This window comes from Halichoerus grypus, chromosome 12, assembly GCF_964656455.1.
Source record: "Halichoerus grypus chromosome 12, mHalGry1.hap1.1, whole genome shotgun sequence".
Taxonomy (NCBI): domain Eukaryota; kingdom Metazoa; phylum Chordata; class Mammalia; order Carnivora; family Phocidae; genus Halichoerus; species Halichoerus grypus.
This window is the reverse complement of record NC_135723.1, coordinates 69,859,618-69,878,403: the sequence shown is the minus strand read 5'-3', so window position 1 is coordinate 69,878,403 and position 18,786 is coordinate 69,859,618. Positions and strand designations below refer to the sequence as shown.

Genomic DNA, 18,786 nt, shown 5'->3' with positions numbered 1-18,786 from the left:
GCAACACCGAGAAGAAATGGGGAGGGAAATTGGGAGAGAACCTAGCCACAGAAAGGAAGGAAGGAAGGAAGCAAGGAAGGAAGGAAGCAAGCTAGCTAGCTTTGGCAGAACAGCTTTTTTCTTTAATATTTATTTTTCCCTTCAGCACAATGTATGATTGGCTTAGATTGTACTTGTGAGAAATGTTTTCTCTCTCTGTTACTCCCGAAACCAAGATGAAAGGGAAACAAGATTTTAGACAGAAAAGATCATTAAATGCAGAGGGGTGGGGAAGGATCCTCACATTGCCATGCCTGTGTTCTTACTTTTATCTTTTGGGGAAAGTTCAGTCATAAAGGCTTTGCCAAGTGTATGCTTAATTTGCCAAGAGGCAGGAGTGAAAGTCAAACAGATCCTAATTATTCTGATTGTTGTGATTTTGTGTTTACATAGTTCCTCTGCTCCAAGGTGCTTAAGATTAGGGAAAATATAGGAGGAGAGATGTGGTTCGGTACCTGTCATCAATCTGCTCTAACAACCACATAGACAGTCCCCTGTGATTAATGACAAAATGAATGAAACTGTTGAGTGAGTGCACAGATAGTACAATATGTATTGAGTGGGCAAATGTGAAGGGAAAGGAAAAAACGCAAAACGTCATACCGTCTGTACAAGGATTTTCCTCTAGCAGTTGCATTGCAGTAAAATTGCCTGGATGAAGATGCATTCTACCGAGAGGTAGGAAAACATTTTTATGTGAATAACAGGAAGATCTTATTTCAAAGTAAACTTAGAGGTACTCCTGTTTTCGCTTTTCGCGGTGTTATTTGCTGTGGTAAGGTTCAAGCCTCTGTTAGTGTAAGAGAGAAGCTAGGGGAGAATGCCTTTGAGCTGTGGGGTGCTTGTATATTTTGAAAATATGATCATATGCATGTGTTCGTGTTTTATGACTTGGATAATCTGAAAATCAATTTGCTTTGTCAATGCTTCCTGGATTAGAATTCCACTATTTGGTCCCTATCCTAGGTAAGACATTGTGTGCAAATCGTGCTACTTGTGAGATGTTGCAGTGGTTGCTAAGGCATTTAAGGTACTGATGAAAGTAAGATGGTTGTCATGGTGACTGATAAAAATAAATGTTGAAAATGCCCTGGGTTCTTTCTTTTCCAGTCTACTAAAGAAAATTGAGCGGGAAACATGGAGGGAAAGTGGCGTTTCATTAATTGCCACTGTAACTCGTCTGATGGAGAGGTTGTTAGATTACAGGTAAGCGGAGTCCCCTGCTTCCCAGGAGTGCTGCGCTCCAGCTGGGAAATCAGAGTTAGGATCCAGTCAGCTTCCCGCTGGAGTTAATCATCAGCCCACAGAACCTTATGCAGTAAGATAATGGACTTCTAACTCACTGGCTCTGAGTTTTTAGTTGATTTTTGCCCCTTTTTCTCTCTTTTGTTCAGTGGACCATTCTTTCAAAGTCTGAGTGAATTGAGAAGGTTCTCAGAGTCCCATGAGTAAAGGGATCTTTTTTGGTGTTTAGATTCAGCCATCAGAACCAGTAGATCCTTCTGTTTTAGGGTGAAGACGGTGTTACAGAGAATTGTACGGTCAGGCTGCTTTCTTATGAAAGGGGGGTGGGGTGCGAAGCGCACACTGTTACCTTTCATAGACGTAATTTTTTGATTTTTAAATTATCTCAACTGTTAAAGCAGTTCATCCCACTTAAATGCATGGTGTTTTTCTTTTAAGAATGAAACCCTCATTCTTGTTGTTGATGGCCAGGCTTCCAGCTATTTCCCACCCCTCTGGAAGAAGGTGTATAAGAACACATCTTCACTCCACCTTCTCGCCGCCCCCCCCCCCCCCCCCCTGAGAGGGAACAGAGCCCACAGGCAAGGGAAATGCGCAGCATAAACTGGTGCTCAGGAGTGTCTCACCTGAGATCCTACAGCCTGGGGCCACTCCCCTAGTCCCCAGAGCCTCCTTCTCAACAGCAACTTGCGATTTGCCTCAGGTCTCTGACAGTACTCCCCACCCCCACCCCCCCCCAGACGAAACTGTGTTTGTCCCTAATAAGGAAGTTCTGAGCTCTGACTCTTGCTTTTTGTTTTTAGGGACTGCATGAAAATGGGAGAGGTAGATGGCAAAAAGATTGGCTGCACAGTTAGCCTTCTGGTTAGTAAACTATTCCCCTTTTCCTCCTTCTATCCTAACGTTTGATTTTTCACAGAAATACTGTTTTGTTTGTTTTTAGTTTACAATGTGTTTTTATCTGGCTGTTTCTTAGAAGAGCTTAGAAGTGTTTTCAAAAGAAGCATAGCAAGCTTCAGGTTGAATTAAATCCCAGAAAATTCTCAGCTGCGAACATTGCAGAATGCACGCACTGCATCCCCCGAGGCTCTGTGAGATCAGAGAGCCATGCCCCCTCCTCTTCTTTGGAGCTTTACCATCGGGGAGTCTTCTGTGGCTTTCCTAGAAGAAGGCACCATGTCCCCAGATAGAGGTCTTTTTACTTCCGTATAGGCAGTTTCTTTCTGTCCTTCTTATATTCATTCTACATTTTAATGAATATTAGTCATCTCTTCTTCTGTGAACAAATGACAGTTTCTGTTTAACATACTAATTTTCTCTCTCTAGCTTGTTTGCAAATTGTCTAATACCACTATTGTGAAGTTTTGCATTATAACTGCGATGACCATATAATTGATCACCCAAAGAGGACATTTTTTAGGAGTAAAATTAAATATTATGTAAGGAAGACAGGCTAAACCACAACTGTCCTGGAAAACTAAATTGTATGAAAATGTCTCATCACTAACTGATAAAAAGGATGGTATTCTCACCACAGAACTAAAGAATGACCATACATAGAGACATTCATATATATATATATATGTATACATATATATATACACACATATATATATATATACCCTATATATGTAAATATATAGGGTATATTGATGCCTTTGAAAGTTTCCCTTAGTCAGATATGAAATACAGGAATATGTGACTGCTTCCAGGTCTAAATTTGTGAGTGCCATGGTTTCTTTTTCTCATATTGCAGAATAGATGAAACCTCATCAGCTATTCTAAGTACTTGTACAGACGTTCTTCTCCTGACTCTAATTGTTGGAATCGCTCACATGCCCTGCTGGTCTCTCTTTGCCGTCACTGTGGAAGTGTCTTTTGCCCCCACCCTCATCTGTCTTGTCCTAGCTCACCGGCTGCAGTCTTTCCAGTCTGTTCTGTCTCTTCCCCTCACGGCCCCTTGTCAAAGCTCAGGACTTCTGCTCTCTTGTTATCAGTTTCCCTAATTTGTGTCTTCACTGCACTCTGCTTCACCTCCGAGTAGATGCCTGTGTCCTTCTTTACCACACCCACTGCTTGTTCCACATTTTTTTTCTTTTCTTTTCTTTATTTTTTTTAATTTTTTTGTTCCGCATTTTGAACTCTTGTCCCACATCTCCACCTCCAAACTCGGTCACTAAAAATAGTGAGACCCGAGAGTCCTCTATCCGGCCCCATCTTATGGTGCGCTTTCTGACATAATTTTTGTCATCAGACCCAGCAGTGATCTCAGACCCCCGGGCCAGACTCACAAGGTCAGCCCACTCACCTCCCCTCTGAGCCCTCATTTCTAACCTCAAACATCGTCATTATTAAGTCTTCCCCACTGTCTTGTCTGCTACTGCCAGCCCTTTACCACGTTCGAGATCCTCAGCCTGAGCTGCCTCTATGTCCCTCCCTGTGCATCAGTGTTTGGGCAGAAGAGCCAAGTGCTCTGTAAGCTTTCAGTCTTCTTAGTCCATCTGCTTAACCCCAGCTTTTCCCCAACGCTGGCCACAGAGTTGCATAAATAACCTCAGAGGACAACCTTGACCTTTTTCCAGAAGAACCTTCTTCCCTTGTCTCCATCTTCTGCCACAGTGCCTTCTGTGTGGAGGTGAACAAGTACATGCAGACTCTGGGTTCATTTCCTCAGTTGGCGTAACAGAAGAGATCATTTCCCTAGATGACAGAATGAATGCTCTGCCCGAAATATGTGTAGTCCCCCAGTAGGAATCAGCCAGAGACCTAATAAAATCAGTGGCCCCAGCAGGATTCACTTGACACAAAGAATTTATCCTTTTAGCTTTGCATTGACCAAGAACAGTCTCTATAGAAAATGTTAACATTTTTTAAAAAGATTTTATTTATTTATTTATTTATTTATTTGAGAGAGAGTGAGACAGAGCAAGAGCTGGGGGGGAGGCAGGTAGAGAGGGAGAAGCGGGCTCCCCACTGAGCAGAGAGCCCGACACGGGGCTCGATCCCAAGACCCTGGGATCATGACCCGAGCAAAGGCAGATGCTTAACCGACTGAGCCACCCATGTGCCCCGAAAATGTTAACATTTTGAAAGCTGTTCTAATTTCAAACTAGCACAAGAATGCTTATTATCAAAGTGCCAAATATGTAACTTTGAAGCTAATCTTTTTAGCTTCTAGTCCATATGGAAAGTTCTTGATGTTTTCTAGTAGTAATATGGTTGTCTTCAGCTACTCACTTCCTCTTAGAGATTTTTCCTTAACTCTTTGGAAAGATTAATTCAAGGTTGTCTTCAGGAGAGCTCTGGCTTCCTTCACAAGATTGAAGTTAAACTGTAGTGTTAAATTGGTCAAAATGCATAATGTTTGACATGACTCATACTAGGAAATGCAATTATTGTTTTGTTCTTTGTGTCACAAGTTTTGCCAGACATATGTGAAAAATTCTCATCTGCTGACTGGAGAGATGTTTCTTCTTTTTTTTTTTTTTTTTTTTAAGGAGAATTATTCACTTACAGAGTGATCGCTTATTTTGTTCCCCCAAAAATGCTGCTTCTTACCAGAAAGCTATTAAAGCAAAGTAAAAAGCCTGCTGTGGGGTTGTTAGACTTGTGTTTATAGTACAACAAATCTTGCTAATTAAAATGATTTTGTTCATAGTAAGAGAGATGTGCATAACATTATTTACTTAGATTTTTAAGGAATGCCAAGATCTATAGGAGACAAGAGGAAAAGCGGGAGGATAATGGTATAAATTGGAAGAAAAAAATCTATGAGGCATTCAACTAAATGTCAGTGTCTCAAGGTTATAGGAGTTCTCATATTGAAGAACAGACACTATTAGGTAGTGGACAGAAAGTACATTTGACAGAAGGTCTGCGGGCTTGAAGCCAAGTGCAACTTAAGCAACCACATTGGCTCTTTGGTTCATCCCCAGAGCCCTGTCTAGCTAATCAGTTTCAAAGATTTTTAGAATTCCTGGTCTTTCCCCATTAAGGAAAACCTGTCACTCCTTCAGGTCGACTGGATTTATCCCCCTATCACTGCTCATTTTCCCTTCTTCCCCATACCAGCGAGGATCAGTCAACAACAGTGATAACAACAGTTCAGAGGGCTTGTGCAGCGATTTCATAATGCACAATGATCTGCTAACAATAAGTGCCCCATTTAGAACCTCACGACATCCTGCTTTTGCTGGAACTTAATGCCATGTACATTTTTGTTCCTGTGTTTACTAAGTTCAGTGAGGGCTAAGGTCCTTTGTAGGATGTGGTGAAGGAGTACGTGTGGGTGTTTATAGCTTACAGCTTTAAAGAGCCAACATAATATGTCCAGGTAGGTCAAAGTTGAATCTTTCATAACTAATGTTAAAACATTTTAGAGAAGGTTAGTAAGATCCAGATACATTTTTAAAAATAAAATATCTTCGATAAGCATGCCCCTCTAATAATAGTTTGAAATCTCTTGTTAATAATCCCTTTACTGGAGATTTTGAAACTCCAACACAAGTAAGAAACTCAGAATAATACCTTACCAATAAAGAGCATTTTCATTTACCCTCTTTTATGTGATCCTTCAGGGGAAGAAAAAATGCTTTTACATTATTTTTATTCATCCTTACCTATAGATCTTAGAAACTTTTTTTTTCTTCAGAGCAAATATGTTTACAATTTGAAATTAAGCTATCCTTTGAATATCGGTGCTCAGGTTTAGTAAGCAGATTCATCTGTTATGTTATTTTTAGTATTTTTTTAGTTGAATAGGCAGTAACACTAACGAAAAAATAATAGAGTACCAAAGAAATGTGAGTCACTGGCAGTAACACTCCCCAAGTATTACCAGCTTATCCAATAATTGCTAAGTAATGTTTAACACAGTGTTGCATTAAAAGTATATCACTGGGCCTCCTTCCTTAATTTTTAAAAAGACATTTATATGGAAAAATACATCCATTCTTATAGTTCCAGACACGGAACTTCACAGAGTAAAAAGCAGCTGTTTGCAGGCCTAACTGTTGAGGAATGATCCATACTTGTATTCTTCTTTGCAGAACTTCTATAAGACTGAACTAAACAAGGAAGAGATGTATATACGCTACATCCACAAACTCTATGATCTGCATCTCAAAGCGCAAAACTTCACAGGTAATTCTGTCTTTTGGCTCAGGCTGAGGAGAGTGGGCTGGACGCTGGTGTATTATACATGGTCACTCCTTTGCTTTGGATAATTAGAGCTGAGGACTCAAGCATTTGTACTTTGAAAGTGAAATTTTTAATTGGATCTATGTTTCTAGGTACTTCATTTTAATTTATTGGCTTTTTTACTATATCTCTTGGCATTGTTTTTTAGAGGTTGCTTTTGGGAGTACAAAATACATATCTCACTTCTCATCATACTTACAGTTGGTATTTTACCACTTCAAGTTAAATAACATTATGTTGTAGTTGTCCTACGTATTACGTGTGCATACATTGAAAACCCCACCGGATAAAGTAATTTTTACTTTAACAGTTATACCTATTTTAAAGAATTTAAGAGGATTAAATAGTCTGTCAAATTTGTTCATATATTTACTGTTTGTGTTGCTCTTTCTTCCTTCATGGAAGTTCTCAGTTCCTCTTTGTTATTGTTTTTATTCAACCTAAAGAACTTGTCTTCATATTTCTTTTAAAGTAGATCCAGTGGTGAGGGGCACCAGCGTGGCTCAGCCAGTTGGGCGGCTGACTCTTGGTTTCTGCTCAGGTCATGATCTCACAGTTGTGGGATTAAGCCCCGAGTAGGGCTCTGGGCTCTGTGCTCAGTGTGGAGTCTGCTGCGGATTCTCTCTCCCTCTCCTTGTCTCTCTTTCTCTTTCTTAAATAAATAAATAAAATCTTTAAAAACAAAACAACAACAAAAAAGTAGATCTAGCAGTGAAGAATTTCTCATTGTGTTCCTTCATCGGAGAATGTCTTCATTTTGTCTTCATCCCTGAAGGATACGTTTGCTGGATATTGAATTCTAGTTTGATAGTTCTTTTGTTTCAGTATTTGAAAAATGTTGCTGTGCTGTCTTCTGGCCTCCATGGTTTCCTATGAGAGATCAGCAGTCATCTAAATTGTGTCCCTGTGTGTAATGTATAAGTTTCGCTGCTTGCTTTCAAGACTTTATCTTTGGTTTCCAGCAGTTTGATTATGATGTATATGGGCATGGCTTTCTTTAAGATTATCCTGTTTGGGTCCATGGTGTTTCTTGAATTTAGACTTATTTCCTTCACCAGATTTGGGAATTTTCAGGCATTATTTCCTCAAATGTATTTTCTGCACTGGTCCTTCTCTTTTGGAACTAGAAGGGACATGAATGTTAGGCCTTTTGGTATTGTTCTGTAAGTTCTTGGGGCTCTGTTCATTTTTTGTCCCAATTTTTCTTCTTTCTTGTTCAAATTAGGTAATTTCTACTGGTCCATTTGCAAGTCCAGACTCTTCTGTGCCATTTCCATTCAGCTACTGAGCCCTTCCAGTGAAATTTTAATTTTTGTTACTGTATCACCTGTTTCTAAAATTTCCTTTCCCACTTTTGCTTTTTTTTTCTTTTCTTTTCTTTTTTTTTTTGGCTTCCATTTCTTTGTAGGGAAATTGTATCTTTCTGTTCAAGAGTGTTCCCTTTTACTTTAAGGAGCATGGTTATAAAAGCTGCTTCATAGTATTTATCTGTAAATCCAACAACTGAATCTTGGGATTGGCATCTGTTAATTGCCTTTTCCCTTTGAAATTTTTCAGTTATCCTATTTCTTTGAATGTCAAGTCATTTGGGGTTGTTTCATGAACATTTTGAATATTATGAGACTCTGGGTTCTGTTAAAACCTTCTGGAGAATGTTGAGGGGTTTGGCTTTTTTTTTTTTTTTTTTAATTTCAGCAGACGGTCCAGTTAGATTCAAACCTCAAGTCCTAAAGCACCTTCTGAAGGTTGTGATTCCAATGTCCACTTAATTTTCAAAGCCTTCGCCATACTGTTCTGGTCTGTCCCGCATATATGTCACCCAGGGAGAGCCTGGGACCTAACCAGTGGTCTGTACCATAGTTCATTTCTCAAAAGCTTTGTTATGTTGATTCTGGTCTGTTCAATGTACGTGCAGCTTGCAAGTGAGCCCAGGACATCATACACAACATTTAAAAATCCCTTTCTCTATGTGCCTCCTCTCTATGATCTTCCTCACTTTTCCTATCTCCCAAGGGCTCCTTTTCCTAGCACTCTCACTTAATCGGAGCCAAATTAGTCAAAGCCAAGACTTGATCCTCCCCACACCGTGATGCACTCCCTATAGCTGGTCTTCCTGGGGGCCAAGCACTGAACATAAAAAAGCCGGGGATGCCTCTGCTTCCACTGTGAAGCCTTCCCTGTGTGCACTGCAGCTTTGTGCCGTGTTCCCAGGACTTGGGGGGAGGCTAGAAGGTCAAAAGGACTCCATCCCCCAGAAGGGTCCTCTTCTCAACCCTCTGACCAGAGGAAATTTCCTGGGAGCTTTTTCTTTCTGTTTCCCTTTGTGGTTCCAGGAGACCAGGACGGCAAAGCCAGGAGATATGAAAGGCAAAAAAATAAAAACTGCGAACTCACTATTTTATGATCATTCTTTGAGTATTGATTTTCTTACTCTGCCCACCTTCTCTTATTTACTCTTCAGAATCCTCCAAGAGTTACCTTATATATCATGCCTAGGGTTTTTAGTTGGGGAAAGATAGGATACAAGGTGCTCACTACATCGTAACCAGAAAAGAACCCTTTAACTGGATGTAGGAACTATAAATCTGAGTCTTTTGCCTCACCGTTCTTGTGGTCCCTCCTCCAGCTTTAAAAGAAAGCAGTCCTTTCTGAGATGGTCCTTGTGTGGCCAGATTTTAAATAATGCTTCCAGCTAGTTTCACTGTATCGATTAACAGCATCACTCTTTTCTCAGTGTGGAGATCTTGATGTTCTCTTTGGTATCTCTGAGGCTCCCTCAAATAATCAGTCACCATGTTCTGTTGATTTCCCTTCCTAACAATCTCTCAAAACCACGTCCTTTTCATTGTTCCCACTCAAGCTGCCTCCATTAGGCCCTCATCATCTCACACCTGGGCTGTTTCTTAATTAGCACCAGAGCAGGGGACAGAAACTACAGCCTGCAGACCAACCACCTGATTTTGTGAAGGAAGTTTTATTAGAACTCAGCCACACCCACTAAACGGCCATGGTCTGTGGCTTCTTCTGTGCCTACAAAAGGCACAACTGAGTAGTTGCAGTGACCATGTGGCCTGCAAGCTACATTATAAATCATTATAATTATAAGTTATTATAATTATAAAGTTTTTACTGTCTGGCCCTTTAAGACAATTTCACCAGCCCCTTCTCTAGATATAACTGTTTTCAGTTGGTATCTTCTACAAAAAAAACAAAAAAGTTCAAAGTCTTTATTCAAGGTCCATCGTAGTAAAACCAACACCTATCTGTGCAGCCTCATCTTACCACTTGGACTACATTCCTTGTCTCCATCCTTCAGGGCGTGTGCTTTTACCATCTTTTCCCGGAATTCTTTTCCTTTTCTTTCCCACGGCAACTCCATGCCCCCCCACCACCCCTCTCCCATGGGCTGAGTTCATGATTCCAACTCTTTTTCCATTGCACCTTTTTCAGGCTTCATTAAAGTACTTACCACATTGTTTTTAACAGTTATATAAGAGGTGTGTTTGTGTGTGTGTTTGTATGTATATGTAGGTAGATAGCTAAAAGGTGAATTCCTTGAAGACAGAGATGATGTTTTCTTCTTCTTAGTTTTCTCATTTTAGTGCCCAGCAATGTGAGTTTTTTTTCTTTAGAGAGAGCGAGCGCACGCGCGCAAGTGGGGATAGTGGGGGTAGGGCAGAGGGAGAGGGAGAGAGAGAATCTCAAGGCCTGACACCCAGCGCAGAGCCTGACACTGGGCTGGATCTCACGACCCTGAGATCATGACCTACACCGAAACCTAGAGTCTGACGCTTAACTGACTGAGCCACCCAGGTGCCCCTGCAACATGAGATTTAAATAAATGCATCACCAATAAATTTACTCAGTTAAATTTTAAGACCTGCAGAGATTTTTCTCCTTCAATATTGATATTCCTGAGTCACTAAGGAAGTCCCAGTATCTCTTCACACAGATGTGTTGATGGTTTTGGTTAGACTAAAATTTTGGAGGTATGTTGTCTGAGAGTTTAAATGACTATTTTTATAGTAGTTAGTAGCCAAATTTTGAGAGAAATGGTGAGCCTAGTTTTTATAGCTACGAAAACTACCTAGTGGACTTATTTTAAAGTCCATTAAAAAAGAAATGAGGGAGGGAACTAAGGACAAGCTCTTCCAGCTACATAACTGTTCTCTGAAACAGAGTCCAAATCTGTCTGATTATATTTTAGAAATGGGCAAATAGTTTTTCTTTGTTTACTGAACTTGCAGTATTTATGTTCCCCAAAGTCATAAGAAATAAGTCCTCCTCCCCTGCAACATTTTACTCATCACTCCTCTGTCCTCATTTTTATGTGTCCTTGAAGAAAGTGAAATTAACGGGGAAACTTTTCTATCTTTATAGGATTCTGTTTAAATGGCTTTAACCCTTTGCAGCCTTTTGTGACAGTACTCTCCATTCCTAATTCATCTCTAGTCTTCTCCTATGGTTTTTTCTTGTCTCATGTGGATATCCTCCCTGTACACTTGTCAAGGTGTTGGAGCGAGATGGGCCATGTTTAATTATGCGGCGATGCCTTTTGTCCAAAATTCTAAATACTTTTTAAAAAGATGGTTGGAAATTTGGGATGTGATTCATTCTTCCCTCTTCAATACATACTATTGTCTTCTTAAGATGCAGAAGAATAAATACCCGATGTATTGCAATAAAAATCTACAGTTTGCTAATGTGTTTAAAATCAGCCTCAGTAGTCTCCTGTGTCGGTCACACCTCCAAGGTATATCTGTGTGCTTTCATGTAAAGTTTCTACAGCTTCCTTCACACACCATTGACCCCTGAGAGACATCATCCTTTTCCGGAATCAGATTCTGAGACAGCTGTCATTTATTCCACACCTTTCCATGTCACCATTCAGTCATTGGTCAGCTTCTTCTGATGGCTTGCCAATCCCTGCTTGTCCTTCCAGACTCCACAGGGGCACACCCACCCCTCATCTTCTGTCTCACCCCTGGACCACCCCAGGGCAAGCATGATTTGGAAAGCAGTTGAGATGGACTAAAAACCCTTCATTGCCCCCCACCCTTGTAATTTTTTTTATTATGGTAAAATATACACAACATAGAATTTACCATCTTAACCGTTTTTACATGTACAGCCCAGTGGCCCGAAGTACGATTCCCATGGTTGAGCAACCATTCCCGCTCTCGGTCTCCAGAACTTTTTCATCTCCAGAAACTGTGTACCCATGAAACAGTAACCTCCCGTTTTCTCCTCCCCCCAGTCCCTGGCATCCACCATTCTACTTTCTGGCTCCATGAATTTGACCTTCATGGCCCTTTCAGTCACTCCCTGTGGGCAGCTGAAGGCTTCAGCCGGGGGAAGGGGTTCGCTTGGTCCTTTTCATCCTTTTCACTAGGAAATGATTACTCGCAAGGGTATTTTTTGAGTTCTCGGGTACTGGGGGAGACGCAAAAGAAATCTGAGAGACAAAAGTGATCATTCTAGAGCTGTGTATTAAGAGAAAAGGGAGTTATTCAGCAGTGCAGGGCCAAAGCTTGAAGGAGCGGTCGGTAAGAGGCTGTAGGTGTCACCCATGTGGTAAATGAAGGGAGCCATGGATTATTCACACAGACAGAGGAACAAGGACACACATAGGGCTTTCTTAGATGCTTGGCATTTATTGTAAGAATATGTGGGGAGTTAAAGATCAGGAAGTCATCTCAGGAGGTCTCAGAAAACTAGAAAGCTGTTCAGATACAGCACAGATTTGACCGTCATTATTATCATTCTTGTCCCATCAAAAGCCGTCTTCCTTGGCAACCTGCATTGTGGCAATTCAGCTCTGTTTCTGCATCCGCCAATTAACCAATACCCTTTAGCCAATACTCTCCTCTGTCCGTGTCACATACAACTTCGACAAGATAGAATTTGACTAGTGCCCATTAAAACAGAAGGTACCTCTGTCCCCGTTTGGGCAGCTTTCTGGTACAGCTGCCTCCAGATCAGGATGCACCTTGTTTCATTCAGCAAAAGCTGATGATGGGGTCAAGGGGCTCCAACCAGGGAGGCTGGAAGCTTCTTAGGAGAAACATCGGTGAGCTCCTTCTTACGTGTACTATGAGGAGGGACGATGGGAAATGTGAGCAGAGGTTGGTAGGGACCAGATCATGGCCAGCCTTCTCTGCCCCTTAAGGAAGCCTACATTTACTGTTAGCTACTGCGAGTCACTGGCTACTTTGAATCAGGGGAGCAATATGATCCTTTGCAGTTGAAAGATCATACTGGTAACCATGTGCAAACTGAACAGAGGGGAATAAGGGACTGCTGGTGGGGTATGAAAGCTTTTGCAGTTATTGAAGCCAGGAGACTAAGCTCACCAGGGGTAATTAAGAAGAAAAAAGGCCAGAGCCTGTGCCTCACAGGACTTCCACAAGTAAGAGGCAAGAGAAAAGTGATGGGGACCCAGGCCTTTCTTCCTACAACTACATTTTACACACTGAGATGGCCAAATCATAGTAATAGGACTTAACCTGCTACTTTAGAGCTTTACGTGTAGTTACTCTTAAGGCAAATAAATGAAGATTAAGAATGACTATTTATTGATATTTTGTGAAAAGCTACTATTACATCTTTTTTTTTTTAAGATTTATTTATTTATTTTAGAGGGAGAGAGCACTAGCGGGAGGGGCAGAGGGAGAAGGAGAGAGAATTTCAAGCAGACTCTGCGCTGAGTGTGGAGCCCCACGCGGGGCTGGAGCTCATGACCCTGAGATCATGACCCAAGCTGAAATCAGTAGTTGGACACCCAAATGACTGCACTACCCAGGTGCCAACTATTATATCTTTTAAGAAACATACAGAGATGCTAAATAAATGGATTAATAACATAAGGGTTTGTCTACTTTATTCCATTTAATAAATGAGTTGGCTATTATAATATTAAAGGAAAAAACTAATTATTGGAGTCCTTCATCAGTGACAATGGAACCATGGTTCCTATTGATTTGTTTGGCCATATTTAAGATTCAGGAAGAGACCTGCAGAATGGCAAGTACTCTATGAAATGCACTACCTGTCAACTGTGCTTAAGCCTATGGATTACCATTTCCATGTGTGTATACAGAATATCACCTCTTGGGTGCCTGGGTGGCTCAGTCAGTTAAGCGTCTGCCTTCGGCTCAGGTCATGAGCCCGGGGTCCTGGGATCGAGCCCCAAATCGGGCTCCCTGCTCTGTGGGGAGCCTGCTTCTCCCTCTCTCTCTGCCTGCCGCTCTGCCTACTTGTGCTCTCTCTCTATCTCTCCGTCAAATAAATAAAAAATCTTTTAAAAAAATATTTTAGAATATTACCTCTTTACGTGTTCTCCCAAGAAATCCCAACCGCACCAAACATGTAATGACTTAAGTAACTTTTACTGAAGATTTGTGGGGCCAATTAAGGGTCATACCACGCAACACACAATAGTCGTCTCTCTCTGTGTCTCTGTCTGTCTGTCTGTCTCTCTCTCTCTCACACACACACACACACTTCTTACCAACACTTCTGCCCTTTCTAATCCCTCCTCTGTTACTAGATTTTTTTTTTCTTTTTCTTCTCTGCATTTAGCTCCTCTCTGGCTTCTTTGTCCCTCCCAAATTCTGCCTATACCCTAACCCTGCCACCAAACACCATTTTCAAATTTTTCAGCCTTTTATTATCAAAAAGAATTTAATTACCATTTTTTGTTTCCTAATCACATCCTTTGGAAGATGCCCATAGTCTCACCCCAAGGGATTTACCAGTGAACTTCCCCAACAGTCAAAGGCATGTCTCCCTATTTCTTTGAATAAGCTCCAACAATATATCCTTAAACATCTTTATTATGCCAGCAGCGTACAGGCATTGTAGAAACAAGGAAGAGGGATGGGAAGAGAAGGCAAGAAAGAGAAAGAGAGAAGTGAGGGGAAGAATGAATATAGGGAGCCAAAAGATGAAATACAAATCTCTGATAATTCCATCTTCCAGGGGGAAGTCATCACTCATTAACTGGCTCTTGCATATATCCTGAACATTTTTCTTCATTATCATGAAATTCAAAAAATATTTTTTCCAATTTGCCCCAAACCAGCCCCATTGGAGGGGAGGCTGTTCAGGGGTCCTGTCTTGATCATTGCCTTCCCACTCAACTTTCAGAGGCTGCATATACTCTCCTGTTATACGATGAGCTGTTGGAATGGTCCGATCGGCCCCTCCGGGAGTTCCTGACCTACCCCATGCAGACCGAATGGCAGCGCAAGGAGCACCTGCACCTGGCTATCATCCAAAATTTTGACCGAGGCAAAGTAAGTAGCCCTACCCACCCATGGCCTCTCTCAAGGTGGTTGTGTTGGTGTCACGTTACCTTTCATTTATAGTTTTTTCATGCCCACCTCCTCAAGCCAGGCACCCTCAGATCTTAATGTGCATTAAAAACACCCAAGAGTTTGCTAAAATTCCCAGGTCCCACCTCTGGACATTCTGATTGGGTATGTCTGGCATGGGGCAGGGGATTTTGTGACTTTAACAAGGACTTGAGGAGATTGCAATGTGTACAAATTTGGGGCTGAAAAACACTGGTCCATAGGTTTTGACACCCAGGTATTTTATTCTCTGAAAAACCATTATCACCCCTCACCTACCTCCCCAGATTAGCATGTATTCTGCCCCATTCCACCCCATTCCACTTTTTTGGTAAGGTAAAATAAATGAAACTAACTTTGTTTAAAGAATGTTATGGCATCCCATCATAGTTTTAAGAGATGCCACGGGGTATCAAAAAACCTCACTGAGTTGATGATGCCATTCAGCCCATTACCTCACTCCACCCCATCTCCCTCCTCAAGGCCTTGCAATACCCTTTAGGAAGACTTAAGAATCTGACAACAGTTGTTTATTTGATTTGAACATTTGGATGCTTTTGGTGTCTTCGATTTAAATATATCTCCCCAAATGCCAAGGTTAAACAGGAGACTAAAACACAAACAGTTGCTGTCATTCTTTTACAAAACATAATTGCATAATTTGATGCAAGGAAATTGCCTCTTTCCTATCCTCCTTTATTATGTACCTAAATACCCTGACATAACATTTGTTACATTAATAGCAAGGAAATGCCTTTGCATCCTCCTCCGGTGAAGTTTCCATCTATAGGATAAGTTGTTATAAAATCTCGGTTCTGCTTATCTTGGCCCTTCCAAGGGGTTTTTGCTTAGATCAGGAGTTACAAACTATGGCCCATGGGTCAAATGGCTCACCACCCATCATTTTGTACCGCCCACATTCTAAGAATTTTTTTTACATTTTTAAGTGTTTGAATGATACCACAAGGAAAAGAATATCTGACAGATGAAAATTACATGAAATTCACATTTCAGTGTCCCTAGATGATAGTTTTATTGCAACACAGACAAGCTTATCCATTTTGGCTGCTTTTGTGCTTTAATGGTGGAGTTGGGTAGTTGTGACAAAGACCGTATCGCCCACAAAGCCTGAATTATTTACTGTGTGGCCTTGTGCAGAAAAGTTTGCTGACACTTGGGCTAGACGAAAGAATTTTTGCATTTCTGCTGAGAGTAACCAGCTGGGTTAGATCCTCACAATTTACAAGTGCAATTGAGCCAAGCAAGGAATCCAGCTGTGGATAATTGGGCCTTAGGGGTCAGTGGTAATTCCCTCCTTAGCACCGAGGGCCCATTTATTCATCTACTTGGCCATGGTGGAACTGTAGTTATTTCAAGATGATGATTCTGAAATGACACCGGAAAATGTTTCCGCACCATATGTTAATGCCTGTTGTGGTGGATTATATTTTCTCACTTCCTAAGGATTTTTAATAATTTACACGTTCATTGCATGCTGTTATCAAGCTTAAAGTGGCAGTGATACTATCAAAGGTAGATTATAAAGATTAAGAAGTAAGGCTTGATGACCTGAAAGCAGTCCCACCCTGACCTCTGGGTGGAAATAAGTAAATGTCGTGGGCATCAGCATTTATATCATTCGTTTGTCCACAGTGTTGGGAGAACGGCATCATCTTGTGCCGGAAGATTGCAGAGCAGTATGAGAGTTATTATGACTACAGAAACCTGAGCAAGATGCGGGTAAGGAACCTGGACGCATGCTAATCAGGCAAAGGCATCCTTTTTTCATTAACTTTCCAGTATCGTTCTATAAAATTAACTCTGTGATCATCTCGACCTGTCTTGCAGAAAGCTTTTTTAAGAGAAGTCTTTCCTCTGCAGCATACTCAGCTATTTATACAGAGAAATAGCAAGTGCTTCTGATTAGTACACAGAAGTGAGCCTTTGATCTCTTCTAAACATCACATCTGAAATGTAAAATCTAATCCATGATTAATTCTTTTAGTTTATTGAGGAGAAATCTCCACACTGTTCAAAGAGCTTCTCACTTGTATGCAGATCTGTACCACAAAATACTATTCTTAGTCCCATAATCTGCACAGCAAAACAGTAGGCATGGCTAGCTGACCCATTTCTGTTTCTAAATTCTATAGGTGTCATCTCTCCTTAGCTTCAGCAACGTGTTTTACGTTGAACGTGAACCAAGGTCTTAGTACCCAGGAACTCCGGGAGTTCAATATTCCGTGTCCCTGAGCCAAACGTTTTGTCCCTTCTTTTCTTTTCAGGTTCAAATGGGTCGCTCTTGCACTCTGAGCCCTTACTCTTAAGAGCCATGAGCATTTTGTGTCCTCTTATCATACTTAAGCTCTGCAGGGTTTCTAAAATAGGAAGAAGATTATGATGTTGCCTTTTAATTCTGAGGTAGTGGTTTATGAGATGATATTGTCAACCTTTAACAGCTCATAAAATCCCTTAGCCCACACATAACTCATTCAGCCTGTAGGAACTGGTCCTGTGCTGCCGGTGTCGTATTTCATGCCAGTGGTTCATCGATGTTTCTCCCAGCATGAAAACCAAAGAGAAAAAAAAAAAACACCTTGTTTTAACTTCATCCATCATGCTGGCTCTGGCAGGCACTGCAGTTTTATATGAAAACGTTTCTGTGCTTCTCTTGGCATACACCCCCGTAACAGAAGCGAGGTTACAGTGTTTACCCGGGAGAGCCCTTGGGTACCATAGTCACTCCGATTTTTATAAACCCAAAGCATTACACTTCATGCCAACTGCTCTTTGGGGTGCTGTTACTGGGGGCGGGTGGGGGAGAAGTTTTCAAGAGCAATATTAGTCTTTCTGCATAAACCCTGGGGATGATAATACCATGAATGGAAAACCATAAGCTTTATGTGCTTCATAGTGCCAACATTGTGAGGGACACACTTAAGAGCTTTCAGCCCAGACAGCACTTTGCGCTATGGGTCTCCTTGGGTTTGGTTTATCCCTGTCCAACCTGTGCAAGCTTGCACCTTCCACATGTCCTGAATTACCATGACCAAAGAGAACCAAATCCACAGGTGAGTACATCTGGCACTAGAATTCTCCAGAAAGATTTGGCCTCTAATAGTTCGTTCATTTTTTTAAATTCATGTTCATATTCATTGTGAAGAAAATACTTTCTCGATAGGCTTTGTGCGTAGAAATTATTTTCTCTGGTGAGAACATGGAATAATATTTGATCCTTTAAAAGCAGGGTCAGCAACCTGTGCCTGTGGACCTGGCAGGACTGAGTAGTTGTGGCAGGGACCATATGGCCTGAAAAGCCTGAACTCTTTATTCTCTGGCCATTTACAGAATAAGTTTGCTGTACCCTCCCTTAAAGCACAGAAAGGGAGTGAAACCTTCTTTTCTGCAAACTGAAAACTACAGTGAAGTTCTCCTTTGTATAGAAGAAACATACTCTTCTATAAATAGGGAGAGCTGAAGGATGAGATGAAATTCTTAGAACTTCTCCTTTGCTTTCCTAGATGATGGAAGCCTCTTTGTATGACAAAATTATGGACCAGCAACGTCTTGAACCAGAGTTCTTCAGAGTTGGCTTTTATGGGAAAAAATTTCCATTTTTCTTAAGAGTAAGTTAAAACACTATTTAATTTGCTGTTATACTTCCAAAATAGATATCCCAGTCAAGGAAACTAAGATGTTTAATGGCATTTTGTCCTTTTAGTACAATAACATCATGAGATTTTTCCTTTAACTTTTTAGTGTGCAGACACCGTACTAAATCTAGGATACCTTGTTTTGAATAATTTCCCAAGCTATCAAATAATGATTTGATTTTTCTTGCTAAATTTCTAAATTCACTGTATCTTATGAGCCATCTTTGGTAATTATAGCTGCTCCCCTGTGTGATTGATATTTACTCTTCTGTTCTGTCTGTGATTTCCATAGAGTT

The 18,786-nt window shown here is 41.0% G+C and overlaps 1 protein-coding gene across 7 annotated transcripts in view; it reads left to right on the top strand.

Moving 5' to 3' along the window:
• DOCK4 (dedicator of cytokinesis 4) overlaps positions 1 to 18,786 on the top strand; it is a 424,485-nt gene that overhangs the window by 362,386 nt on the left and 43,313 nt on the right. For 5 of the 7 annotated variants that reach the window (XM_036066399.2, XM_036066401.2, XM_036066400.2 and 2 more), the window contains exons 33-39: positions 979 to 1,005; positions 1,150 to 1,245; positions 2,088 to 2,148; positions 6,333 to 6,426; positions 14,632 to 14,780; positions 16,491 to 16,577; positions 18,359 to 18,463. In XM_036066399.2, coding sequence (XP_035922292.2) covers positions 979 to 1,005; positions 1,150 to 1,245; positions 2,088 to 2,148; positions 6,333 to 6,426; positions 14,632 to 14,780; positions 16,491 to 16,577; positions 18,359 to 18,463 — 619 coding nt within the window. The remainder of the gene's footprint in view (positions 1 to 978; positions 1,006 to 1,149; positions 1,246 to 2,087; positions 2,149 to 6,332; positions 6,427 to 14,631; positions 14,781 to 16,490; positions 16,578 to 18,358; positions 18,464 to 18,786) is intronic. The other 2 variants (XM_036066398.2, XM_036066397.2) reach the window with 1 other exon arrangement.